Source organism: Orbicella faveolata, unplaced genomic scaffold (genome assembly GCF_042242905.1).
Source record: "Orbicella faveolata isolate gen_17 unplaced genomic scaffold, um_ofav_v1 contig_35, whole genome shotgun sequence".
Classification (NCBI taxonomy): Eukaryota; Metazoa; Cnidaria; class Anthozoa; order Scleractinia; family Merulinidae; genus Orbicella; species Orbicella faveolata.
Window position 1 is genome coordinate 12820001 of NW_028301564.1, and position 27468 is coordinate 12847468.

General features: G+C 39.0%; 2 protein-coding genes and 1 pseudogene across 4 annotated transcripts; 1 reads left to right on the forward strand and 2 right to left on the reverse strand.

Moving 5' to 3' along the window:
* Positions 1-27468, reverse strand: part of LOC110054725 (uncharacterized) — a 534050-nt pseudogene that overhangs the window by 286935 nt on the left and 219647 nt on the right.
* LOC149103366 (uncharacterized) lies at positions 3120-7885 on the reverse strand. The gene has a single exon (XM_089273942.1). The coding sequence runs from the start codon at positions 7792-7794 to the stop codon at positions 3568-3570; it is 4227 nt and encodes a 1408-aa protein (XP_089130068.1). The 5' UTR covers positions 7795-7885; the 3' UTR covers positions 3120-3567.
* LOC110051127 (tolloid-like protein 1) lies at positions 13027-27312 on the forward strand. 3 transcript variants are annotated; one of them, XM_020757118.2, is made up of 10 exons: positions 13027-13214; positions 13675-13753; positions 14911-14940; positions 16323-16694; positions 19162-19182; positions 19774-19986; positions 20593-20766; positions 24171-24521; positions 25546-25794; positions 26090-27312. In XM_020757118.2, exons 2-9 carry the CDS (start codon positions 13732-13734, stop codon positions 25770-25772), a joined length of 1410 nt encoding a protein of 469 aa, XP_020612777.2. In that variant the 5' UTR covers positions 13027-13214; positions 13675-13731; the 3' UTR covers positions 25773-25794; positions 26090-27312. The 3 variants fall into 3 exon arrangements, with proteins under 3 accessions (XP_020612777.2, XP_089128982.1, XP_020612784.2); XM_089272856.1 differs by having other exon boundaries at positions 25546-25789; XM_020757125.2 differs by having other exon boundaries at positions 13701-13753.

Sequence of the window (27468 nt, forward strand, 5' to 3'; positions counted from 1 at the left end):
TAAATTAGTCGTATTAATATTTCGTTTATTTGTTTCGGGTCAGACCGTTTCACTTCTTGTTTCCAATTTATGTAGGCGAAATTTATTTCGAACTTGCCACTACACTTTTAAACTTACACTTTGCATGACCTCGGTTTGATTTTATTGTTGAACCGGTGATACATTGCCGGATTAACCTCTCGACTTCTTGAACTTGAACGGAGATCGGCTGTTTAGCAATTAGAATAAGGGCGCGATTTTGATTTGCTTCAAGATATTTCAACTCGATTAATTTACAGTCCTTTAACGTCTTTAATGCTAAACAGCATTCCAAGTTGACCCATTATTGTGTCTCAACGAACTTAAAGCGTTTTGGTGAATCGAAAACATCGAGGTTCCAGGAAACCTCTGTGCGTTTATTATGAGAACCATTCACAGTGTTGTTTACATTAAGGAAATACACGCGATGACAAACCAGACATGACGGCGGACGGGAATTTAAACAAAGTTAAGGCGCAATGTTTCGATCGAAAACGTCTAAAAACAGTTTTTACTATGTTTCTACTGATAGCAGTGAATTGATTAATTGATTGAATTGATTGATTAATGATAGCCGTTTACTTTCGCTATTGAAATTGATTTGTCTCTTGTTCGTGTATAATTATTGTGTTATTTGCGTCCAACACATTGACATAGATTTTCGTTTTTCTCAAAGGGAAATACTGCGAGTTCGAGCATGAAACTTGGCATGGTATATTTCTAATAATGATATTTTAAGGCTGCAAAGTAAAATAATCGGAAACTGAGGTACCTGATGCATTTTTATGCTGTTAAAAATGACCTATATTTTGCCGTTATTTTTCACACGCTTCATAAGTGTTTTTAAAATGGTTTGGAAAACCACTGTATCAACATATCTGAGATTAGTTTAAAACGAGGAATAAATTAGAGTGGTTGTTCCACATTTGTGTGAAGTTTGAAGTCAATTTAATTTATTTTAAGACTTTAGCAACGCTTCGTCCTCGCACCTTATTTCGGTCATTTTATTACACGAAAAACCGCACTTTGACCGCGCTTTCAAATTTTCGCGAATTTCGGAAAAATAAAAATTCGCTGGAACCTTATAATATGATTTTTAGAATTAGGTCACCTAAGGGTATCTTTGGGCAAAATATGAGCGATTTGCCAAATGGGTCGTTGACCGGCGTTTGTCGATCCTAACAGTCAGCCATTCTTAACCAATCGTAACAGAATTTATAACACCAGTTTGAGTCACAAGCAAGAACATGAATTTGCGTTAGTGTCGATCGGCAAGAAAGTTCCGCCGCGTTATGTGTGTGGGTCTATTCTTATAGCAGCTTACAGTGTGATACGATTAACACCTCTACATTACTCTGAAGTGTTTGTCAACGTAAATTTGAAAAAATGGGCTTCTGTTAAATAGGTTCTCCCTCGTCTAGAAAACTGACATTTCGCTTTTCTCTTAGTGTAATGCCTACCTAAGAGAATAGGATATTTGAACTGAGCGTAACTTACCTAGAACTTATTATTTCCACGCAAACGATGACTCCTGTGAAATTCAGCGAAGAAGAGACGACGACATTTCGTAAAAACACACGCCTTCAAAACAGCGTGGTTTTGAATAAATAATCGTTCTGCTCCTCAAACAAACGATATGACAATGAAGACGATAAAATTTTGGTTATCGTGACCAAATAAAACGTTAAAAATATCCCGCCGATTAAGAAATATTGCCATTTTACTTACTGAGAGAACGATTATGTCGCATTCAAATTTGATTTTGCCGCTCAGCGCGGTTTTTTACCGGATGTGACGTCACTTTTTGGCGGATGATCCAAACACAAAAAAAGTGCCAGGCGCGCAGAGTGTTCTCCCCCGACCCTGGGACAACCCCAATACTAGAAATGGCGCGCGCTTACGGTCTCCGTCCCCGATTATGGCTCCTGATACGAGATATGTTTGCGCGACACGTCAGTGTAACATAAATAGCGAGGGATAACTGTTTCATGTCTTCTATGCGAAGGCAAGCGGGCCAGTTTCATCACGACAAGGCAACGAATTGGATCGGATCTACGGTATTTCTTTATGGTATTTCTCTGCTGGCTTGCTGGCTTTCCTGTGAGTGATACACCTGAAGGTCGGATACAATAATAGTATTTTTTTCTGCCATGGACGTAAGGAGTGTATTCATAAACAGCCCATCATACTTTGCCTCTCCCCTTCAGACTCTGTATTATTATTATTATTATCATCATCATCATCATCATCATTATTATTATTATTATTATTATTATTATTATTCCAAGGTGCATGTTGTGGGTTTTCTCTAACATTTTGAGCTAGAGAGGCCATCGAAATTGCGAAATTAATCGCTGAGTATCGCTTTGAAGAGCTCACGAACGCCGTTGTTTCATACATCGCTCTCAAAGAAGTAGCCCATGCAATGGTTTGTTTGTCTGAATCGCACCGGGCGGTTAAAATGTCGTGACGTCATTTCTGCGGAGGCTCGATTACCACCCGCTCTTCAAGTAAGGAGCCCGCGAGAGAGACCGGCAGAGCCTATAACGGAAATAAGAGAGTTTCTTTTAGTCTTCTTCTAATATTATTTCTTGGAGGGCATCCTAAAATATACTTTGACAGCTAAAAATAGTTGCGTTTCGTCATGGATACCCAAGTGAGACCAGAATCCTTCAGTTATACCCCTAACCGAGACAACGAGCGCATCTAGTCCCAGACCTTTTCATGCGGTCGTTCCCCGCCCCTCGGGACCCGGCCTTCAAAGATCTCTGACCTGTGATATTAATTTGTAAGAACCTATTTACTTTAATTTGAACTACACTTGTAAGACGAGTGCTTGACCCTGTGGGTTGTTAACACTATATCTTGTCGGCGTATGGTCCTAGAAGAGATAGTACAGAATAGACTAACTTATGGTCTCAATTGCAGCCTTTACTTGTCTTATTTGGTTTGCCATGCGAAGCTCTCATGAGAACACGAGCCAGGTAAAGGTTGCAAAGGAGACTTGGAGTCAAATGCTTTAGTCAATAAGTTTACACTCTCGAAAAACTCCAATAAAATCTCGAACTACAAGTGTAGAAACATAAGAATACTACTAGACATTTTCAACAATTTCCAGAATTTTAATCACAATAAGAACAATTTTCCTCACGATAGCAAATAAACGTTTGTCGGAAATTGAATTTAGAATCAAATTACTCTTGTCTCATATTATATTTTATTATTCTAATATTAAGCAAATCAATTATCAGTTCACACTGTTTTATCATCCATCCCTTTACGACTATAGTGGGAAGGTGGGCTCTAGCTAGGAATAAGACTATATTCCTCTCTCCGTTACATGCTCAGTGGCAAAAAAAGAGACTGATTAAGATTTCATATACTTTGAGTTTCAATCGAAGTTATTTACTAAGACAGTTTTCTACATTTCGCTTTATTTTGTATGCCCTAATTTCTGGACAGTCTTCAGTAAGAGTTCTTGTGGGATCAAAACAAACATGTTCAGTTACCCAGCATAAATCAACAGGCAAAAATTTACATATATATGTCTTAATTGTCCTCACTGTTCTGCTCAGCATTATCCAAAAGAGGTTCCCTCAGTTGGTGTATGATCCATCGATGAGAACGAAACTGCCACCAGGTGCAATAACATTTCTTGACCAGAAATACCACGAGCCTTGCGAGCTGGGACAAAATGGCGAAAGTGACCAACAGAGACACCAATGCTGGGGCAAATGTTAAGGTGCACACCTCAAACCATTCCAGGGTTTCCAAATAAGGTATGTCTGGGCCATCGAGAGCGACACCATATGAGATGAAGGTTGCTTTTACCAAATTGATCACGGCAATGATAGACAAAGCAGCGAGGGACAGTGTTTCAGCTTTGTTGGCCAGTGGATCACGATATGGATTCTTTATAACATGATGAATGGTCATCAGGAAGCATGCGCTGACCATGCAAACCATACGCAACATCAAGTTTGTTATGAACGCTTGGCAAGCAAGGAGAACTAATCTTCGAGCAATCAGCACACTCTCCCAGTAGAGTGTTCCTTTATCATCAACCTGTGGTTCACGGAAAGGACCATGAAGTATTTCCAAAACTTCTTTGTTGACAACTTGTGCATTCGTGGAATCTTCGTTTCTCCTATTCAAAATTGCTTTAACAAACCAGTAGATAAGAAATGGCAATGGAATCATGCACGCAGCAAGAAACTCAGTTGCAGTAACAGAAGCCCTGTAGAGCTTGGACGATCCCCAATAAAGAACAACGATGAAAGGAACCACAAAAACTATGATATAGGCCAGAAGGAGATACTGCCACCACTGCATGCATGGGACATTTGCATCAATGAATAGCCACTTTCTGGGTCCAATCGAAACGCAGTACATTAGTTTCAGGGATGTTTCTGCCAGCCGTTCATAGCCTAGCAATAATACTTCCATGAAAACGGCCAAGTAGTGGAGAAGATGCGGTCTTTCTTTACGCCTTAATATGTTGATGAAAAAATGGACGACATATACGAGTGCAATGTCGGCCATTGTCAGGAAAACGGTACCTGAAAGAAGCAACTCTTTTGTTACCGCAGTTAGCCCTACAAAGGGGCATCCCAATCCTTTATTGATGGTTCGAACTTGGAAGTTAAAGACGGCAATTACTATGTAGATGAACGGTATCTTTTGAAGGAGGTTTTCTATGGAACTGACCATCAGCAGCTCGGCAGCTTGATAAAAGTAGAATGTAACCTTTATATATCCTCTGTCCCTGTGATCATGGTTTTGGCCCAAGTCATCTCGTTGGTTATAGACTTTCCTTCGGTAAAACCATAATATCTGATTTCCAAGAAAAACCAGGATCGGAGGTTTTATTATAAGGTACAAAGCCAATCCAGTTGTTAGCACAATGATGGAAATCCAAAAATAATAATTATTGCATTCCGCATTTTTGCGGCATTCGGCTGAAAAGAGAGTTTCACTGTATCCTGGAATGCATGAACCACACAGGGTGCCGCTTCGGTTTCCCTGGCAACTGTTATATCCTTTTGAGTCTAATGATGGTTTTTGACAGTAATGTTCTGGACAAAGAATAAATCTTAGTGATGGTGGATTAGTATTTACCGGATAGCCCCAAAAATTTGGTTTAGCAGCTATATTCCGTCTTATACAAGTGGCACCGAATGGGCATTGTAGACACTTGACAGTATTGTTGATTACTAAACCACGTGATACCCCTTTTTGCATGCTGTAAAAACCAGGGCCACACAGATTGCAAGAGTATTTCAAGACAGTGACATTTTTTCGGCAAACGCGGTTGTTTTTTTCTGTATATACAAAATGTGTCGCATTATCCAACTTGAGCTTATTTCCGATTTCGCACTGGATGGTCGAATTATCATCTATGTATACGAAGCCTCCATTGGAAATGTGAATTACAGGATAGGAATAACTTTCAGCAGCAGACGACACCATAGTTGTATTTTGAAGATTTATAGGTCCCCTACTTTCGGAAAGGAAGAAGGTCGTTTTGTAAAATGTAGTATCGTTTATCGTGATGTTCTTCTTCGTTGAAGAGAAGAGACAATCTTTGAAATCCACCCGGCCAGTTCCATATGCGGAGTAAACGTGTCCGGAATATTCAATGGCAAAGTTATTTCTGAAAGTACATCTTTGGAATGTTGTGTAGCCATTGCTTACGAACACGGCGCCAGCGATTAACCCCAAGTTTCCCTCAAAAATGTTATCTTCGAAAAAAGTATGAGTTCGATAGCTCCGCACAGGATGAACACATCCTGTACTTACGACTTTATCACGAGGTGAGAGGATCGTCATTGCACCCGTTGAGGTCTCGTAAACATTGTCTTTCCACGCATGTAGTTGGGAACATATACCATTTCGAAAAACTGATTTTTGTATTTGAAAAGTTTTGTTGCCTTTAAATAACAAGCATAAAACGTTGCATGGGTTTGATTCAAATGTGACATTGTTAATTTTAATAACTGCTCTGGAACTATTTAGTACACCCAAAGGCCTAACAATGATATAGATCCCGACGTTTTTGTGTGCCCTTTGGCTGCTCTTAAAAATGGTATTCTCGATCCTCAGCTCTACACGGGCTGGATCCTTTGTATGTGCCAAGATATTAAAGCTGTTATCAAGGAAGCTACAGTTTGAGATAGAAATGCGGAAGGGACGAGTATCAGACGGTCCTTTTGGGTATACCCCTAGTATTCGGAGTGAGCGCGCAAATGAAGCTAAAACAACGTTTATCAGTTTGATGGAAAACTGGGGACTCATCCACAAGGCACCACCGTGACGACCTCGAGCTGTGACCCACTGGTTGGAAAAAACAGTGTTTTCTATCAATATGCTCCCTTTAGCTTGCGCTTTATGGGCTCTGATTTCAACAGCGCTTGCTACATGTTCTTTAGCGTTGACGACAAATGTGCAACCAGAAATAAGCACGTCAGTTTTGCCACCTGCGTTTGATATCATTAAAGCTTTAGGTGCTGATGATATACCGTTTTTCCACGAAGAATCCGTGATGGCCACTTTTCCATTAGATGAAAAGATTCTCACAATGTAGCATTGTTGTTGCAAAAAAGAGCAATTCCGCACTAACATTTCTCTGATGCTGGCATAAAACTTGTGCGTTGATCGGTTTTCCACTTTTGGAGAATCAAGGTCGCCAACCAAAACTGCACATCCGTACATTTCTGCTGCACATTCGGTGAAATTAACCTCCGTCATGTTAAGACTTAAAATTCCGTTTTTACTATGAGCAAATAATGCTCCACCACCTTTAGCTATGTTTCTACGAAACTTGCTGTTGAATATGACCACAGACCCGTGTGCTATCGAGTTAAAAAATATCGCTCCCCCTCTTTCCTTTTGAAGACGTTGTCCAACAAACGATGAGTTGCGGATTTCCGCTTGGGCTTCCTCAGAAAGAATCTTTATACATCGCAATAAATAGTTGTGAGAACATCTTACGTTGCTGAACTTAACATGCGTTTTCTTTGTATTAGAATTGTACAAACTGTTCACCACGCTTTGAATGTTTCTACCAGTGGATGCCTTGACCAAATCAGAAAGAGTATTGTTGAACAATCTGACATCATCGTAAACCTCGCTGGTCACAGCTGATGGCAGATCAAGGTTCATAAAGTACCCAACGTTATTGACAGATGTGATGTTTAAGCAAGATATTTGGACATGTATGCTGCTGGATGGCAGCGTCGTTTGTGAGCGGATGGTCACTACACCTCTTGGAAACCGCTGTTTGTGAAATCTGTTTTCCATAAACGTCGTCTCACTGATATTTAAGGCAAGAAGTTGATCCTGGTTTGAATCTTTGTGGTAAAAAATGATTTCCACACATGAAATGTTGTTGTTAAGGAAAAAGGAGCCATGAATATTTAAATGCCTTCTTGCGTTATCTGTTATGTGAATTCTCAGAGCACTGGAGGTATCTTGAAAAGAACAGTTGAAAATCTTGAAATCAGAATCCTGAAACAATAGTGGCGTTTGCCGAAAAACAACACCAGATAAAATAATAGTTGTTGTCTGAGTTTCAAAATAGTTGTTGTCAAAATGCAAGCCGCTAGGGCAAGAAATGTATGGTGTAGATTTCAGACCAATCAAACTCAAACTTTTCTGAATTTCAATATCTAGGTGTTGCTCATGCGCCCTTGAAGAGTTGCAGTGGTAAGGCTTTCGCTCGGTTCCAGTACCATCCAGGTAAATATGTCCGCCCCAGTCTACTTGACGGATTCCCATAGCAATGGACTGACATGGGTGACTGATTGTACCACATCTTTCACAATCATTTCCTTCCAAGGAAACATAGACTTCTGAGTGACCATGATGCTGCACAGCTAAGAAAAAATTTAAAAAATACAGACTAGTCTGGTTTTGCCTGATTAACTCGCAGCAGTCGGGGCCTGTAGAAATTTCTTTTCATCTCTATAGCTTTAGGGTAAAATTTATAGTGGTTTCACAGTCTGCATCAAATGGTAGAAACATTTGTTGGGTAATCCGTCTGCAAGACATTTCAGATCTATTTTATCCTTGCAATTTTTTTTGCAATGCATGATGAAAAAAATATCCTCTTCATTGTGGTCTTAAGGTTGATATAATTTAATTTGATGCAGAAATGATGAACAAAAATTCCGAATTAAGTATAATTACGGTCTAGGCAGAGGCTGGGTTACAGCAAGAAAAAATCAAACCGGGATAGTTCCATCACAAAAACACCTGGAAATAGCCGTCTTTAATTCAGTTACTTATAATAAAAGAGGGTTTTTTAACTGACTTATATATTGAAAAAATATCTCCACACGTAATCAATATTTTGTTTTGAAAATATTTACAAGAAATAAAAGGAAGATTTCAGTTTCGGGCGTCTTAATATCCAACATATATTGGTCGCTCTTGTTGACACAATACGAAATCATCTAGCTTCCAAAATCAAATCTTGATTTCTAAAAGGAGACGTGCAACTATACAGGTAGATAAAACAAACCCTTTGACTCTGAACACCGAACTTGCAAGCATATTTTTCGAACAATGATAAATTTTACAATGTAATTTGCTTTCTTGATCCTCCAAGGGACGCAAAATTCGCCTTAAACAGATGTTGAGCAGAGTAAATTTACAACTACAAGTTTCTTTTGAAACATATATACCTGATTTCCTGCTTAACAACATCAAACTCCAGAGCAGACTGACTGCTATAAAAATCTGTGAACATCGTGCCATCTATGAAACTAGAAGATCCTAGAAGCACGCCAAGGAACTTTGGGCCCGGCGAAAATAGTTCCTTCCAGTTTATATTCAAATTACATTTGATTTATTCCAAAAATTGAGAAACGTTGTCGTGACTTCTCGCGACTGGAAAACGAAATGAACAATTTTTTTCCCCTTTTCAGTAATAGTTATATTTATTTGATGCATAAATTATCAATGATCAACAGCAACCCCTGGAAGATGATTTCATTTTCTAGCATTATTTTTAGAGTTGAGAGCACTAGCCTGGCTGTTCGAAAGTACAGAGCCTATCGAAGAGTACTAGAAATCCCGATTTATCGATCCTCGTAGGGAAACGAGGATTCGTTCGAGTAAAAAGACTTCGAGGTAAAATTACAGTGCAGCAAATCCAAGAGAAACCATTTTTAGTTCGTGTTTTCTCGATGTCTGAGGAAGGGTGGGCTCAAGAAATGGAGATTCCACCATTACTCGTTTTATTCAGTTTCAACTGATATGTAACAGGTTCACTGTCGGCTGAGGAATCGCAATTTTTACCCTCAAGGGGTACGAAAACGTCATTTGTCTTGAATGTGGCACCCAATTTTCGTTTCCCTCGGAGGTTCGAGAAAATGGTATTCTATTGTATTTGCACGCCTTGCCACAAATAAAGGTTCTGAAGGCAAAAATCCCGTTTACAACATAGAGGGTAAAATTACTGTATTCTCATTGGCCGAAACAGTAGCCTCCTACGCAAACGCTCATTTGGCTCGTCAACCAATCTTCCTCTTCCACGCCATGTACGAAAGAAGAAGATTGCGTGACGATCTCAAAGGGCGTCTGCGCAAAAAAATAGAGGTCATTTTTTCTTAAATTTCCCTGCTCGGAGGGATTACTTTGAAGTGACTGGCTCTCTCAGGTCGCTAGGCAACGGTAAAAACTGCTTTGCTATTGTTTTACAGCAATGACATCTCTTTTCGAGAAGATTGATGATGACTTTATGGCCGAACTTTGGGAAATGAGCGAAAACCTAAACACTAAAAAAAGAACAAAAAAAAACAAAACACTAGAAGAAGCGGAAAAGTGGAAAACCGACCGAAAGAAATCAAAGTGAACGGCCAGTTTCACACTTCCAAAATCGTTCACCTGCTGGACCTGGCACAAGAAAACTCCAATGGGTAAAACTACTACCATATCTTGGAAACTTCTAGATATCCCCTCAAATATCTGGATATTTGTGGAAAGGCCTAGAGCACCTCTGGCAAGAACCTCGCAGGCAGAATCTTCATTCCCTGGCCTGGATCAGGAGTCGGGAGTCCAAAAATTGTGTCAGACTTCCAGGACTTCTGGTTGAATTGCCCAATTGACCTAGCCAATGTCGACTGGACCCCAAAATCTCTGTGGCCGGCCCTTGGTCAAGCGGTTGGGTTGCCGATAACCCGCGTGGCAGACTAGGTTGATTGATGTCTACAAGTCCTACAACTGTAGCTGACTTAAAAACGTGGAAGGGGGCGAAGAGTGTCAGTTTTCCAGGCGCTAAAATAAAAACGTTTGGAGTAAAGCCTTAGGAGACCACGCCGGAAAATGGAGAGGACGTTGGGTTCTATTAGATAACGAAAAAATCATCCAAAGCCGTAGAATCGCGAAAAAAATTCAATTACAAACAAAAACCGCATTCAAAATCGTCAAAACGAATAACTTTTCACATTCCAATTAGTAAAACCCTAATCGATCTGATACAATGGAGCATAAAGGGTAAACTACAATAATTTCATCACAGTATTTGTGAATGCCATAGATGGTATCTGCATAAATTATCGGCTTTATTTCTCGCGAGCCCAGTCTTTGCAGTCTCATTATCGTAAAGCAGCTGGTAATAGAGCCTGGTTAAATGAGGAAAATTCGCACAAAGTCCTCTATAGGATTACAATTTTGCAGTCGCAAAAAGCTGTAGCTCTGGAAACTTCCATCGAAAATCCCTCATCTACCACTTCCATTTCAGAACTAAGAACTGAATGTTTGGAGATTTGATCGGAGCGTTGAATCAATCAGTCACGTGTGACCTGTTATTTGGTCGAACATGCGATTGCACATGGGAAGCTAACCGGTACAATAATTGCATTTCGCGGCTATTCGAGATCAGTGCAGGCGCTGAGATCGAAGAGAAACCGAAACCCAAATAGGAAAAAGCAAACGCCACATCGGATACCATATCCGAAAACCCGCTAGTATTTTTGACAAAAATCGAAAACCAAATGCGAAGAAACAGAAAATCCGCAAACCGCAATGAACACCAAACCCGAAAATACCAAAGCTCTCCTCTATAATACAAGGTATTCTGGTTAGGTATGTACAGTACCGCAAATGATGCCCGACCGCAAATGATCCCCAAATTGGACCGGAAATGATCCCCGATGTGGACCGCAAATGATCCCGCCGGAAAAAAGTCGTAAGTGACCATATTCTATAAAGATATAATTCTCAGGATAAGGGTGTCTGGAAAACCCGAATAGCGAATAGCGAATAGTCGCGAATAGCGAACAGCGAATAGTCCCGAATAGCGAATAGCGAATTGTGGCAAATAGTGGCAAATAGTGGCAAATAGTGGCAAATAGTGGCAAATAGTGGCAAATAGTGGCAAATAGTGACAAATAGTAACAAATAGGGTACCCAGTATCTCGCAGTCAGCCTCGTAGCAACTTAGGATGGGATTTTTCCGCTAAAAAGCACAGACGCTTATCAGTACGAAAGGTGTTTCTAAACGTAATTTCTTCTGTTTTAACCGCTGCTTATTAGGTTATCCTTGTGTTTTCTGTTTTCTTAATGTCGGCGATAAACGGCCTACTAGCCTGAGTCCGGAGAAGAAAGGGTAATAAATTCCCTGAAATTTTGTTGCTTATTTGAATAATTAATTCACGCTGTATATTAGATCTAAAGCGGTGACTATTGACGACTATTCGTCACTATTCGCCACTTTTCGCGACTGTTCGCCACTATTCGCACTATTCGAGACTATTCGCACTATTCGGAACTATTCGCTATTCGCTATTCGCGACTATTCGCTATTTGCTATTCGGATCTTCCAGACACCCTCAGGAGAAATAGTTCTTCGGGTAGGTTAATTACCGTAAAAGCTCCGCGGAATGCCTTGTAATCGGCTTTGCCTATTTATAACCATAACATTTCATAACAATTTAACCGAAGCGAAAATTGTGAACGGAAAAGTCAGATCAGTCACTCGATATTCTACATCTCAATTTTATAAATCGTGTATAATTTTCTCCCCTGCACGTTCGGTCATACCGTGAGTACTAGAGACTTTTCAAGTGCGGTTTCCGGTTTTGGTTAATCACGCGAACTAAAGAAAACTCTGATACTCAGGGTACTCTTGTTATAGATTTTAAAAATCAGTAGCAAGAAATTTTTAGCGGATATCGGGTTGCAGTGGTAACCCATGTATCAGGTTAACGTTGTTCGTGAGGTAAGACTTCGTTGGTCTGAAAATCTTACACGAAAACGGCTTACGGTTTTAGTTCGTAATAATGTCCGGTTTCTCGGTTTTCCGCTTATGTTTCCCACGGGTAATGAAGGTAACAGTTAGATCGCTCAACATACCATGCAATTTGACCAATCAGCTCTCCTGTCCAGAGTCAGTACACGTTTAGATCGTCAGCATGGAATTTCAGGCTGTAAATTGCAGATGCGAAAGCCAAACCGGCTTGAAGTGTTGAGATGCGGATTTTCTAGCTCACAGAATATCATTCGTAGGACCAAATTGTCATGAATACTCACGATCGCTCTCACTGGTGGTACTAAGCTATTATTGTTGTAGATTGAGCCAATTGAGAAATGGTATCGCTATTTACGATCGTTTTTCTCCGTGATATCTTGGAAGAATTGTCGAGAGAAAATGAGAATTACCATGAGAATTATATTTAAATTGTAGTTTATGTTGTCAGTATCTTTTCTTTACATTTATCGTTTGGATGATGAAAATAAAATCAATAAATAAAAACATGGAAGGAGGCTCCATGCCATTCCTCGTTTTCCGGCGGGATCATTTGCGGTCTACATCGGGGATCATTTGCGGTTCGGGATCATTTGCGGTCCAATTTGAGGATTATTTCCGGTCTGGGGATCATTTGCGGTCGGGGATCATTTGCGGCGCTGTACAGCTCAGGTATTCTGGTGTTCCGGAAGTCCTACGATATTCCAGATTTTACATTCCCTGAGCCCTATCGTTGTAGCAGATGCATGAAAAGTGGAGAAGGCCCTGGGGACGAGGTTGAGGCGGATGTTTGTTGACTGTTTGTAAGCGTGTTCTTCACATTGTTCTTCACAACCTTCCCCTCTCTGACACACTCTCGCCGTCATCTGGATTGCTTAATCCCGTTGTGTGGATGAGAAATTGCACTGGAAGAAAACAAACGATTGAAGACAACCTACAGTGAACGGTGAGCAGAAATTCACCTCATAGATACATAGTGTATGGCGAAGCTAGGGCGTTCACATTATCGCGATAACTTCAAGATGTACAGGAACCTTGTTTTAAGCTTGTTTATTTATGAAATCGTTGCGGAAACTTTAGTCGGGTCTATAGATGTTTGTTCCTGTTTTGTAACGGGAAGTGTGTTTGCTGTGTTCGTTAATAACAGTCTAGCGACAGTTGTTTGCATAACAACTAGAATTTTGAAAGCTGCACTACCAGGTGGCCATGCAGATATTTTGTATGTCGTAAACTATGGGTTTCTACTCCGAATAAAGATTCCCTTTTAAGCTCAAAAAGCTTTGTTGTTAGTTTCGACGTTCAGTGTACTTTGATGTAGGACTGGATATGTGCCATAAACTAATTTTGAAGCTCATGACAAGCTTACAGTTCTACGCTGATAGGTTCTGTCGTTAATTCCCTTACAGAATTTTTATCTGACTAAATTTTGCAGTGAAGGTAACTTTATTCCAGTTAGGAAGATAATGTTTCTTCAACTACTAACAGGTATGTAGCTGTCATAACATGAAATCGACCTTGAATGAAGCCTTGAAAGCGCTGATGCCTTTACCAAAATTGTTTTTATTATGCAAGTGACGGATGTCAATATTACATGTATTTGGAAATGCTGAGTCACTATTAATTAATTCAGACATGGCTCTGGTTATTTGTGGTGGGAATTTGAGAAGCTTTTAATGATGTGTAGCTTGGAGACAGAGAGAATCAGTAGGCAAGCAAAAATACTGCATCTGATTTGTCTTTGTAGTACTGGCTGTGGCAAATTGACTCAAGGTTCAATTCCTTTGGGATGATCCAGATTCCCCTTTGGGAACTAGAATATTATTATATATACTCAAGATTTCTATATAAACAATAGCCTCCATCTGACACAAAAATACATAAACAATAGCATCCATTTGGCACAAAAATATGCTTGGATATATGTCTGTGGACCTTATTTGTTCTGAGACGTGAACAGTGAGCTTTGGGGAACAGGTAATATTGAAGGACGACTATCTGAGCATGTTTTTAAAGTCAGTTGGAGGCTATTGTGTTCATTGTCTGTTAAATAATTTTCTTGTCACGCAGGATCTAAAAATTGGGGAATATTCATTTGGATATTCCTCAGGCTTAGCAAGGGAATATTTGGTCACATGGCACCTTTAGACCAATCGTGTATGAGGGAAAATATTTGATGGATTGTAATGTGGATAGTTGACTAAGGCTCAGCCTGAGTCAACTTAATCACACAAAAAAATCTCAAGCTCATTATCTAATTGTTTTAGTGTTTACAAAGCTTCTAGTCAAAAATGCAAAGAAGTGGCTGTCATTTTATTAACAAAGCCACACTGGCAGGCTACTCACTATATGTACATATATACATGAATCTACAATGTTCAGATTAGATAGTAGTCAGTAGCCAATCAGAGAGCAGCAATGTGATGAATGTTAGTAGATTTATTCTAAATGTAAGCATATTGTACTCTGGACATGTACTTTGGGGTCCAGTTTTTAAGACTTGAGTGATAGACAAATTATGTACCATATCATTGTGCAATAAGGTAATTTCAATCAGGATTTAACTATTTGGCTTGCCAGTATGAGTTGTCTTTATCTTGATATCTGATGCTGAGGTTTCACTAAACTTTTTCTGGTTTTGACAGCACTGTCACTGTTGAAAGTTGCAATTGCAGGTAAGATGGTATTAATTTAAATTACTTTCTATGAAAATAATTACAGTGAGGCCCCAGTTATGGTCTCGGGTACCCAAGATAATTTTCCCCCTGAGGCAACTTGACTGAGTGTTTATTATTATTATATGTGAAAATTAATGTACAGTCCCTGTAGGCTGAGTCAAAGTTGACCCTGCGTGATTATTCATAACCCTTATTGAACAATCAAATATCCAGATATCCCTCTTTCTTTGAGTTTCCCTCGGTCGTTCGATCACAGTAGGTTTTGCCGAGTTAATTTTCACTTCTTTGATACAAATTTCTGCTTTAAATCCTAAATCTAGGCATTATGTAACACTCAACACGCTTAGAGTTGTCCTGGTCAAGCAAGCCAAAGCATTTATATTACGAAGAAAAGTGGTCACGCTTGCCAGGGTTACCCTACCTGCTGAGGGAAGACAACTTGCCCACCCAAGTTGTCTCACCCCCCAAGACAGGTTCTCAATTCTAATGTAAACGACTGGTTGATATTGCAAAGAAAAAAGCTAAAAGTTACCTTGGCCTGGATACAGTAACTAGGGGGGAGGGTTGTCTCGGGTGCCTGAGACCATATAAATGGGGCCTGAGAGGTACGGGTGGGGGGGGAAGGGTAGCATTAGATAAATTGACTGGTCGTGAGAACCACCTTGCTTGCCTGGTTTGAACATCTTCAGAACTTTTAAATTTCTGATAAATAGTTCAGTTCAAAAAGGCTTGCCTGCCTGCCAACTTCAATAATAATATTGCTCTCCACGTACATGTACTGGCTACTGTAGTTCAATCTATTAATGACAGTCTGACTAGTATAAAATGAGATGTGTACAGCATAGAAAGTGGGAGCTGTTTGAACAGCTAGTATTTGTTTAATGTAATTGTATATTTATAGTACTGCAGAAAATAAAAAGGTTTAATTTGAACATGTAAGAAACAAAACACAATCAGCCAGACAGATGTAACGGAGGCAGTATGGCCGAGTGGTTAGGGCACTGGACTTGAAATCCGGAGGCCGCAGGTTCAAGTCCCACTCTGACCACTTTGCTGGAGTTGTTTCTCAGTAGACCCTAGTTCAACTCCTTGGTCATGCTTGTAAATAGCCAACTGGTCTGCCTCTCACTAGTTGGGGTTTTTAACCATGTTATTTTCATTTGCATTATTTGTTTCATCATTTGGTTTCATTGGCCCTGAAAAGCCCCACTGGGGGAGTGGTCAATTAAGATTTTTTTTTTTTAAGATATTTAAATCCAAAAAATTCACTAGTTGTGGATTTCCATGTGGCAAGATCATTAACTGCCACTGTGCCATAAGTTATTTACCATTAACTAAACTACATGTAACTGGTGTTACTTATTTTTCCCCTATTTCAGTTTATTGTGACCAGACATTTACTGCTTCTACTGGAATAGTATCATCACCATCCTTTTCGACTAGTTCTTTTTATGCCAACAACTTGAACTGCCAGTATGACATCCAAGTTGCTTCTGGTTACGGAATCAAGCTGTCGTGGTCTACGTTTGACATCAAGGGTAACATGCCAGACTGTTACGATGATTATGTGGAGATATACATTGGATGTGGAAGACGCTCAATTGGAAAATACTGTGCTGAATATCGTTTACCAGACATGCCTTTTAATGTGTACTCCCCTGACAACTGCCTGCATATTAAGTTCCATTCTAACAGCTCTGGCGCTGGCCATGGGTTTCGAGGCTCTTATTCAAGGTTTTCTCTTTTCTCTGGTAATTAAATTGAAATTTTATTTTCATACAATCATGTATACATGCTATTATACTTGTGGTAAATGAATTAAGCTGGACATGGTATGCTACATTAAATTAGGCACAGGTCACTTTATATCAGCAGGGTTGTTATTAGAAGCCGGCTACCGGCACCTGTCTACTTTGAAAGGAGTACCCGGCTTCTTTAAGTATGTGAAGTACAAAATTAAAAAAACAAAAATACACATGTCAGCATCTAACAAAAATTAACTATTCTTTGTGAGTTGGGTAATACCTTTAAAAACCCTTTTTTGTCAATTACCTTGCATTGATTTCTTTTGTAAGAAAAGTGTTTTTTGGGCAGTTGCACTTTACATTCATCAGGCTTTTCTCCTGTGAAGTGCCTGTGCTGGTACATAACTCTTACACGTGACATGCTGCATGTTTGTAATACCATGCATTCTCATGGTTCTGTACATTAAAATGGTCAAATTCATCATGATGAGAAAACGCAGATCTCAAGGGGTCCTGGATAATTTTTTTCAGTTGTATCCAAAAGGTTAAAAGGTTAGCTTTAGTAATTTAATGCATTTCAAGTTTTGCATGCTGGTTTATCAGTAACAGTAACATATGTACATGAGCACTAATCTTAATTTGCATTTATTATCTGATTATAGTGCACTGAACCTGAACATGAAATTTACACATAACGCAATTGCTTTACTTGAATAGCCTATAAAAAGCTAAGTGTTTTGTAACACAGGCTTAAAAATCATTTCTCTGTCTGCTGAATAGAAAAACATAAATTCAGGACTTACAGGCTCTGCTAAAACTAAAAGTGCCAGAGAATAAAACCAAAATGGAATGCGTAACACATCACTTTTAGCAAGCAATTCTGTAATGTCTAGCACTGTTTAATTCCAGTAGAATTGTGTAAATGAGGACTAATGACAAAACAAGAATTTCCCTCTCAGAATCAAGGAAAATGCATTCCTGGGAGTTCAATTTTTCAAAATTTTCTGGGTGAGCACGCTCCTGGACCCCCTAGCTTCTTGGGCCTTTGGCCCTCAACTAATTCAGGTACCTGCCTACTTTATACCACATGCCCTTCTATGTGAAAAATTAATAAAAATCCTGTATCAGGGCTGAAAAAAGTGCCCTCCCATTGTCCCAGACAAGTACACATATATTTTCCTTCTGAGCAAGTAACTTTTCATTCTCACCAGCCTGATGGGCAAGAGATCAAGCAAGTCATCTGTCTACAAAATCATTGATTAAAAGAGCAAACTAAGACTTGCCCAGGGCAAGCAAACTTTGAGAGCTACCTGTCTCGAGGGCAAGCTGGAATTTAAGTTTTCGTTGAGCCCTGTATATTAAAAAAATTCACAGGAATGGGAATTCTTCACGACTGTAAATGGAAAGAATTTGTCTGCATACATGACTGATTTCCATGTACCATAAATCCTCAATGAGACACCCACTCATTGAATTAAGTGCACCCTTAAAAAGCAGTGTTCAATTGAGTAAGAAATGGAGGCATATGACTACAGTGTACATGTACATGTACATGGACATGTTTGTTAAGTGTAAAACTGCAATTTCAAGCCAAAATAATTAAATTAATTTAGAAAAAAATTTACTATGGCATGGGATGGGAAATTAATAATATTATGCTCCCAGAGTGCTTGGTATTGAATTAAAAGATGTTGTGTAGATGCCATGAACTGATGGAAGATAATAAAAGTAAAATTTTCAGCAAATTTTTACATTGCAGTTGAACCTCCGGTAAACAACCACCTAATATGCCAAGCCTAGATGGTCGTTTAAGGGAGGTGGTCGCTTGCAAGAGATTAGACCATATTGGGTCAAAATTTTACCTCATTAGCATATGCTAACTGAAGAGACTTACCCCAAGTTTTAATTGTTTTATTTGTGTGAAAAGTCAATTTTGAGAAAAATCTGGTACTTCCCATTGAGAAATTTGCGTATCTTTTACAACCCAGGAATGGGATAATGTTACAACACCTTATTATCCAGTTTCTGCTCTATTATCTGTCAAGTGGCTTACGGGAGGTTGAAAACAAAAGAAAGTTTCAAACTTTTAGCCCTAAAAGTGGTTGCTTTCACTTACGAGAGGTGGTCGCATACAGGAGGTTCTAAATATAGTGATTTGACTGTGAAACTGTTGGTATTTTGGAAAACAGGTCCCTGAGGATAGGTGGTCGCGATGGGAGGTTCAAATGTATTTCGTTGTGCAGAACTTTCAATCGCCCAGAAAAAGAATGTGGAATAAGGCAACACATTCCAGTCAGCTTGAGTTAGCCATGATCATCACTAACGTTAATAGCACAAAACATGTAATATGGCGTGCTATGAAATGCAACTAAGCGTTGTGCATTGCAATATGGAATGTGCTGGATGGTTATGTATTGCATCTTTTTCTATGTGCTGCTCCACACTGATTGCTTTTCATTTGTTTTAATTATAGGCGGGCCAAGTGGTGTTGGGGGTAAGTGATTACATTTAGATTAGGTTCAATTTTAATTAATCTGTTTCCTTGTGGTCCTGCGTAATAGTCGGCACAAATATAGTTGGTAGATGTAAATACATGTACATTAATTTATGCAACTTAATAGATTTTATTCGTAATATTCGAAACCTCTTACTAACCCCGCACAAGGACCGTTTTGTGGAATAGTGGCCCTAGGTCGTGGCAGTACGGAACAAGTGCAGACATCTGAGGGCCAATGTTCCCCAATATGGCTCAAGCAAGTTATGTTTGTAAGTATTTTGTTATATGGCACTCAGGCCATGCTTTCAAAAACAAAAAAATACATGGCTTATGACCAATTCCATGGAAATAGTCTATGGCAATATTCCGATCAAGAAAGAGCCAGCAAGCATGCTTGGATTTATATGTACCTCAAGACTACAGTACCTTGCTATACAATGATCTTTATTCAATGAAACTAACCTGTATTTAATAAATTGTGAACTGTTTTAGCTATTTTAATAACATTCTGCTCATTCTAACCTGGTGTTGCTTTATATCTTTTACCAAATTTTGAAAATTTGTATTTTTTTTTCTTTTAACAAACAGCCGAGTGTTCTTCATACTACGAGAGTTCCCCTAAGACTCTGACCTCCACTTCTGGAGTTTTCAGTTCTCCAAGATGGCCTAGGGATTACCCAACTTTTAGGGACTGTTATTGGAGGATTGACGTTGAGGTTGGAAAAAATGTTAAAATTGCTGTTATGGACGTTGATTTGGAATATCACTCTGGGTGTGATAAGGACAAACTGAAAATAAAAGGTAAGTAGAACATTTGCTTTACATGTAATTCCCAAGTTGAAAACCATCATCGTGGCTTTTATTGTGACAATGCCATTTAGAGAGCAGTTTTTAATTGAGTGTCGTAAAACCAAAAGCAGCGTAATCACTCTTGCCAATCATAAAGGACCCAGACAATCCAGTTAACCAATCAAAACTGTACGCAAATACATCTAGACAGTACAAAGTGCGTAGACTGTAGTAAAACTTGTGCGAGCGAGTGATGGTTGTGTTTTGTTTAATCCTGATTGGTCCACAAAGTAGCTTGAGATACAGGCTTTTCAAATTGAAATAAAGAACAACAGGAAGAAATTGTAAAGTAGGTGGAGCACTATTCGGTCGCAATACATGTGACAATGTGGGGAAGATTGCCAGAGTGGGTTACCCTCTGCTGCATTGGGGGGGGGGGGAGGGGGAGGTGGGGGGTGGACAGAGTGCTGGCCCTTGAGAATTTTGAAAATCTGTGCCCGTACATGTATCATTGAGTGAATTTATTCAACATTTAGAATGTTAATAGTTGCGTTTCAATTTATGTACTGTGTATGGTGTTTCATAATAGTGCTTTATATATATAAAATACCTTTGTAGGGGGAAGAAGTGGAGATTCATATGATCGATCAGACACAATAAAGGATTCAATGTGTGGGAAACGGAATCCATTTTACTTTACGTCATCTGATAGGAGAATTTGGATCAGGTTCAAATCCAACAGTTTTTTTACTGATCGAGGGTTCGTTGTTGGATATGTCATGTATGATTCAAGTAAGTGATATTATAAAGTTCTTCATTCCTTAAGGCTACTTTTAGAACTCGGTTCAGTAGTACAAAATGTACTGCTTGTTATTACATGAGTGTCCAACACCCTCTATGAAGTTTGATGGACATTTAATTTCGGAGTAAAAGACCAGGAGATTTCTTTGTTCGAGAATAATGCGTTATATGTACAATAATGCAAATTGTCCTTTAGTTTACCAGGTGTAAATATCCTTTAAGCGTACAAAACAGTCCTCTTTGAAAGGACATATTTAAAGGAAATAAACAAATCTAAAATCTACTGGTAAATACATGTAAATGCACTTTCAGAATATTCAATCTTTGAAAAATGTATTTTAAGGACTGATACTGAATATTTGTTATTAGTATAATTTCAAGAGGTGAATATAAGAATTGGACATTCTGATTGGTCAAAAAGCTCATCATATAATGCTATATTCACCCCGTTGGAGCCTGGTTATTAAGCTCGTCATCTTTGCCATCGTGGCAAGTAAACATGGCAGACAGTTGCTGAATGAAGTTTTCATTTTATTCAAAAGACATTACTCCAAGTCCAGGATATTTGAAGGGATGGAGAAATTTCAAAATGACTGCTGTCACCCTTGGGCCAAAAAGCTTTTCAAGAACTCGTATTCAAGACGTATAAGAATTGTAAACGCAGTGTTTGTATCGATTGCCAGCAGGTCAGATGGATTGACCGAAATTTTTTTTTTTTCAAACTAAAGCTACTCCTTTTTAGGCAATGATGACAACTGTGAATGAAGTCAACAACGATAAAACAGGGTACCGGATGAATTTATTTTTCATAGTGTTTCGCTCGTTGGTTTTACTGCCAAGCTCTATGGGTAAATTGATTGGCAATCGATGTACAATTGTAAGCTTATTATTAAAACTATGGCTGCATACGTGTATGCAAACCGTAAGGTCATTCCCCAGTATTGCACTGTGCATCCCTACTGTGCATAATTTCACACGTGATTAGTGTGCACGCATTAAAAAATGGCGCCTTTTTCTTTACGGCTGGACCTCGCCATAGAAGTAAATCATCATTACCTCGAAAACAAGTACGGTGACCTATCATTTTTTTCTGTTGTTTTGAATTGAGTAACAAATTTCTCTATGTAAAATAAATATGGACCAATTCTCAGTGGAGAACATGAAGTAATCGTCGAAAACGTGAATTTAGCAAGCAATCGTGACTATAATCATGGTGCTGTTATAAGGATTAATGAGGTAAAACAAGGTTCTGTTGCTCCTAAACGAACATGGGGACCCCTCATTTTTATTTCAAAATTTAAGTTCCTATAACATAGACAATCAATAGGCAAAGTTTGACAAAAATCTCTGTGCAGGTTCTATCTCAACCTTGTCCCCAGGCACTCTCTCCTCTGCCTGCCTTGGTCGTGGTTCTATTTCAGTGGAATGACCTTAATAATAAAAAATGAGTCATAAGGATAAAATAAAGAGTGTTTGTACCTGTAAAATGTCAGGTCAGGACTCATGAAACACACATAGGCCTCACTCAGTAAAGTCATACTAACGATTATTTGACAATGGCGAAATGTTCTAATTTTCCCATGTTTGGATAGCCGACTATCACCTTTCAGCAAATACCAATTTACAAACCTCTTGATATATTAAAGTTGAGTACAAAGATTGAATGTCTTTCACAAACATTGTAGGCTCGATACCTACAAGTTTAGCGTGCCCAGTTGTTGTGCTGTCGTGTTTTGCTTGCCTTGTGTTCTGAACAACTCCAAGGCCATTTGAAGCAACTAAGACAGGCGGTGGTTTGAACGTCATTAGGACTTTGTCGATGAGAACAGGAAAAAAAAAAGAAATGCGCTGCAAGAGTTGGTCGTTCCCAGACCTAATCGCGTAGACAAAATTCAAAATGGCTGACACGTAAACAAAGGTAAGATGCATAGAATTGCAATTAGTTCAGGCACTTGTGGGAAACTTGTTTCAACAAAATGGGGAGTTCAAGAACTTGAGGTTGATAATATACAGGGTGTGCCAAAACCTATGTCCGATTGTCCAGGAAAAGTAGAAATTTAGTTTGGACATGTAAATCTTAAACATGACTTGTCCGTGGGACAAGCACATTTCTGATGTCTAAACAACTACAGAAACAGTGGAAAATTGACTTCAAGTTGCAGTAGAATTGAAATATGTCTAACGGTTATAACAGCAAACCTTTAACTTGAAAAAATTAGTGTAAAGATTCCTATAAATTTCGCTATTCCACAGCCATTCATTTGTTTCGGTGACCTCATCTGACCTCAGTAACCAGGCCTGTTAAGACTAATCCCCAGGCTCTAAATTTAAGTCAATAATGGCGGAATCTCAAAAGCGTCAGTCCACGCTGTTTTCTTTCCTTCCAAACCAGTCAACCAAATAATCAAGCAAAGAATCCACTGAGTCTTCGGGTAGTTATGGCAAGAAGAAAGGCAAGGTCCATGCAAAGCAGGATTATGAAAAGAAGAGAAAACGCAGTGATATTCGCTTTAGGTTTAGGAGAATTAAATTACTTACAAGGCTTAAAATGTCATGAAAAAGAAAAAAAACACCTGAATGTTTTTGAGTCAATAAAGTCATCGTATCTGCAGGGACTGGGTATAAGGTGAGTTACTTGTAATAAAGTCGAAAATGTTCGTTTTTTTTTTTTTTTTTTTATCTTTAATAACATTTGTACCCTTGTAAATAGTTCACAATTAATGTTGCTATAAATTAAAATACACCAAAAGCCACATGTTGAGTTGATTTTATTTCTAAATACAGTTTGAATAAATCTTTTTGGACAAGCACTTTTGGGTCTCGGACAACCAAATTCTCTATGATGGTTGTCCGACAGACAAGTGGATTTCAAAATTTTTCTCTTACTCTGATGTAACGTTTAAATAAGGCTAGGAGATGCCTTTGGTTTGAGTTTTCAGGATTTTGGGGAAAAAAATTACGGATATGCGTACGAACACCCCAAGTCTTCATTTGATCTGCATTTGATCCTGGTGTTTTTTATTATTAATATTTTATCTTACCCTCAGTCTGCATTTTACGACTCGTCTGCAGTCTGCGTTTTACACTGACCAGTATGCAAACAAACAATTGCATCTGTGTTTTTATGTTTTAGTCCGTTATTTTGTTGTTCTTGATATTCACCTCTGAAAATTATACTTAAACAATTGTTCACCTCAGGCCCAGTGAACATTGGTGAATATTCACCTCAACTTTGTCTCAGTGAGTTTTCACTAATGTTCACTTCGCCTTTGGTGAATAATAATTTATTGTTAAATATTAGTTATATTTTGTATATTTACGATGTAATTTATATATGTTTGACCACTGATCAAGGATGAAAGCAACTTTTATCTTTCTTCCACTTACTTCAACAGAAACAGGATCAGGAAGCAGCAGAAGTACTTCTATAATTGGAATTGTGGTTGGCATTATCATTCCAATAGTTATTATCGCTTGCATTTGCTATGTGTGTGTATACAGAAGGAAGCAAGCCATGAGGGCACAACAACAAGGAGCTGCAGCACAACAAATGACTGTACAGCATCCTCCTCCACCCCCACCAGCGGGCTATGGACCACCCCCTCAGCAAGGTTATGCACCTCCTCCACAACCTGGCTATGGGCCACCCCCTCAGCAAGGGTATGGACCCCCTCAACAGCCAGGCTATCCCACTCAAGCACCTCCACCCTACAGCCAGGTTGCAGGGACAGGCTACCCACCGCAAGGTAAAGTTGATGAAATCAATGTTTTGTGTACTTTTTTGAACCATGTGATCAATTTAATATATTAATCTGATAACCTATTTGGACTAATAGCAGTTTATTCTCTTCTTGCAGTGAAGTAAAATTTTAGTAGTAGTAACAATCTTTTATTAGGAAGCTCCATCACTAAAAGTGGTTTACATAGAGGTCCTAATACTAGATATATACTATATGATGATTTAATTACTGATAAGACTTTTTCTGCGGTTTAAACGAATGAATGAATGAACAAACGAACGAACGAATGAACAAACAAACGAACAAACGAACAAACGAATGAAACCATGCTGTAAAGCCTGCTGTTCAGTTATGTTTTAACATGCATGTTAAGGCCTTGGATACACAGTTCAGCATTATTGTACAATACATGTATGTCTGAATTGAACCATGTGTTAATATTCTGCTCGTAATCTACGGCATACACATAAGCAGCAGGACTTAGCCTCGGTATATTCTTCGCTACTTGATTAGGATCCCTTTACCAATGTCGCATTACATACTGTCTTAGTATTCAAAATTACTTGTTGCATTTACAGTGGAATGCATATTTTTGGAACATTCAATTTTTCAAAACTCCTGATGCTTTGGGAGTCATTTCCCTCCGCTCAGTCTAACACTAACTTTACCCTAGATTTATTGACTGTCCGATTTTTCAACCCAATTCTTGTTTCTCCTGGAAATGATTGGAACAGGTGCAATTATGCATGGTTGTTTGCAATTAATTTTGTCAGTGTTCCATCCCCTACAGTGTATGTCGTCACATTATAAGTATCGTTATCACCTCTGCCCTGACAACCTATAATGAAATCAGGCAACTCTGATCTGAAAGGGTCAAAATCCAAAACAACAGCCATACAATGTGACAGCCATTGCCTTGCATTTGTGCTCAACTAAAACCCCACCCCCCACCCCACAGAAAAGCTTGAGTTGTGTTAAGACCTTGCAGATTCATTTTCCATAGTTCTGATTGTCAATTTTAATCACACAGACAAATCCGGACCCTACCCTTACCCCCCTGAACAACCTGGTGGAGTGTCTCCTTATCCTGGGGGAGCCCCACCGTACCCTCCTGGACAGCCTGGGGCAGTACCACCATACCCTCCTGGACAAGCTGGGAGAGTGCCTCCCTACCCACCGGAGCAGCCACCTGGAGGTGTAGCACCCTACCCCTCAGCACCATCTACTGCAACTGCTCCACCTTACCCCCCACAGTAATCATCCAAATGCATCAAGTAAGGTCAGTGGTAGTTCCCAGAATATAGTAGACTGTGGTTAGTGATTTCCATTATGCTTGTTGCATCTCTGCTTGACAATATTTTATGTTGACTGTATATCTTCACACTCTGGGAGAATTCTTGTAAAACAATGACGCTTGCCTATTTGCATGTTGTAAATGACATTTGGTGTTCTACTCATTAGCACAGCTGCAAAACAGACGTTTTAATATACCAATACGAACAGGGCCCAAATATTCCCATTTTCTCAAAACGTTCAGAGTATTGACTATTTCTTTCTTTTTTTCTTCAACATAGATCCTGTTTTGTGACAACTCTGTCATAACCGCCTGCGTCTGCATAGGAGTAGCTGCTTATTAGAATTAAAAAGTTGAGGATCACTATACATGTAAATGGTCCTTAAAGTTAATTGGCAAATTTTCCAGACGGTATAACTAATAGAGTTTTGCATCTTTCTGCCTTCAAATCATGTTGAACGTGGATAACAGAAATGTGAACTGCAAGACTGCCGCTCTATTCCCGTAGTTTTGGTTGCAATTTAATCCTTGAGATACTTTGTGTGGTTTTACATGTAGCAATGCTATACAAACAATTGAGTGACTGATAACGAGAGAGAATCAAAAGAATGGCTTGCAAAACTCCATGTGGAAGGTACTTAGTTATCTCAGGTCCCAGATGGTCTGAACTTGAACTCATTTGGATATTGGTGACTGTATTGATGTAAATGATGCTTAGTGCCCATGGGGGCCGGATTCACTGTGTCTTCCTATACAGTGGAAGCCTGTTAATCTGGTCACCATATTAAATAGGTTCTTGGAGTAAGAAAATGACTGACTGAACTTTTGTTCAGGCCAGAATAAAGTGGTCGTGATAACGAGGTGGCCGTATTAACGGAGTGGCCGTGAGGCGGGTTCCATTGCAATAAGTTTGATCCTAATCACTGATTGAATACAAAATTTGAAAGGCTCTTGTGAAATACCCGTCAAATTTATAATATAATAATAAAGTCAGCATTTTTGCTGGTTGTTACTGATGATCTATTGGAGGATACACGTATAAATGACGTCATTAACATTCTTTTGTATTTCTTTATTCTCCTACTCACACAAATCCCATAATACACCTTTTACCCCCAATAATTTGCATAGGCATTGTTTTAGATTTCTGTTGGAACATCTTCATGTCCCAGGAGAAATTACAAACAATGATTATGCAAAATTGTGGGGGGTTAAAGAGGTATTTTATGGGATTTGTGCAAGTAGAGAATATTACAAGTGGATTTCGTGTTGCCGTGTGTCTGTTCAGTGATAGATCCCAGAAGGCGTCAGAATGTGGTAAGAACATCAGTGACACTCTTGGCGATCGCCTCGTGTGCAACGTTTTTCTTACCACATTTTGACGTCACCTGCCATCTATTATTGAACAGACGCACGGCAACATGGAATTTACATGTTAATTATTATTTTTGTATTTATTTTGTAGCGTTTCTTTTTGCTTAATAAATTTCATCATGAACAGCCTGCTCTTTCTTTTTTGTTGTATAAGAACTTCTTAGTTTCAAAAAGAACAAAAAAAGAATAGGTTGGGAAAACCTGGGAGGAGAAAATTTGAGGCGCAATGGTGTTGCGTTGCATGCTTTTTGGGCATTAATTTGTTTTACGCGTTTAAGTAACTCG

Excerpts from the sequence above, each read along its gene's own strand:
- LOC149103366 (XM_089273942.1), bottom strand. The coding sequence starts at position 7,794 with ATGGGAATCCGTCAAGTAGACTGGGGCGGACATATTTACCTGGATGGT.
- LOC110051127 (XM_020757118.2), top strand. The coding sequence starts at position 13,732 with ATGTTTCTTCAACTACTAACAG. Across the intron at positions 19,987-20,592 it reads GGACAAACTGAAAATAAAAG|GGGGAAGAAGTGGAGATTCA; the intron begins GTAAGTAGAACA and ends ATACCTTTGTAG. Across the intron at positions 20,767-24,170 it reads ATATGTCATGTATGATTCAA|AAACAGGATCAGGAAGCAGC; the intron begins GTAAGTGATATT and ends TTACTTCAACAG.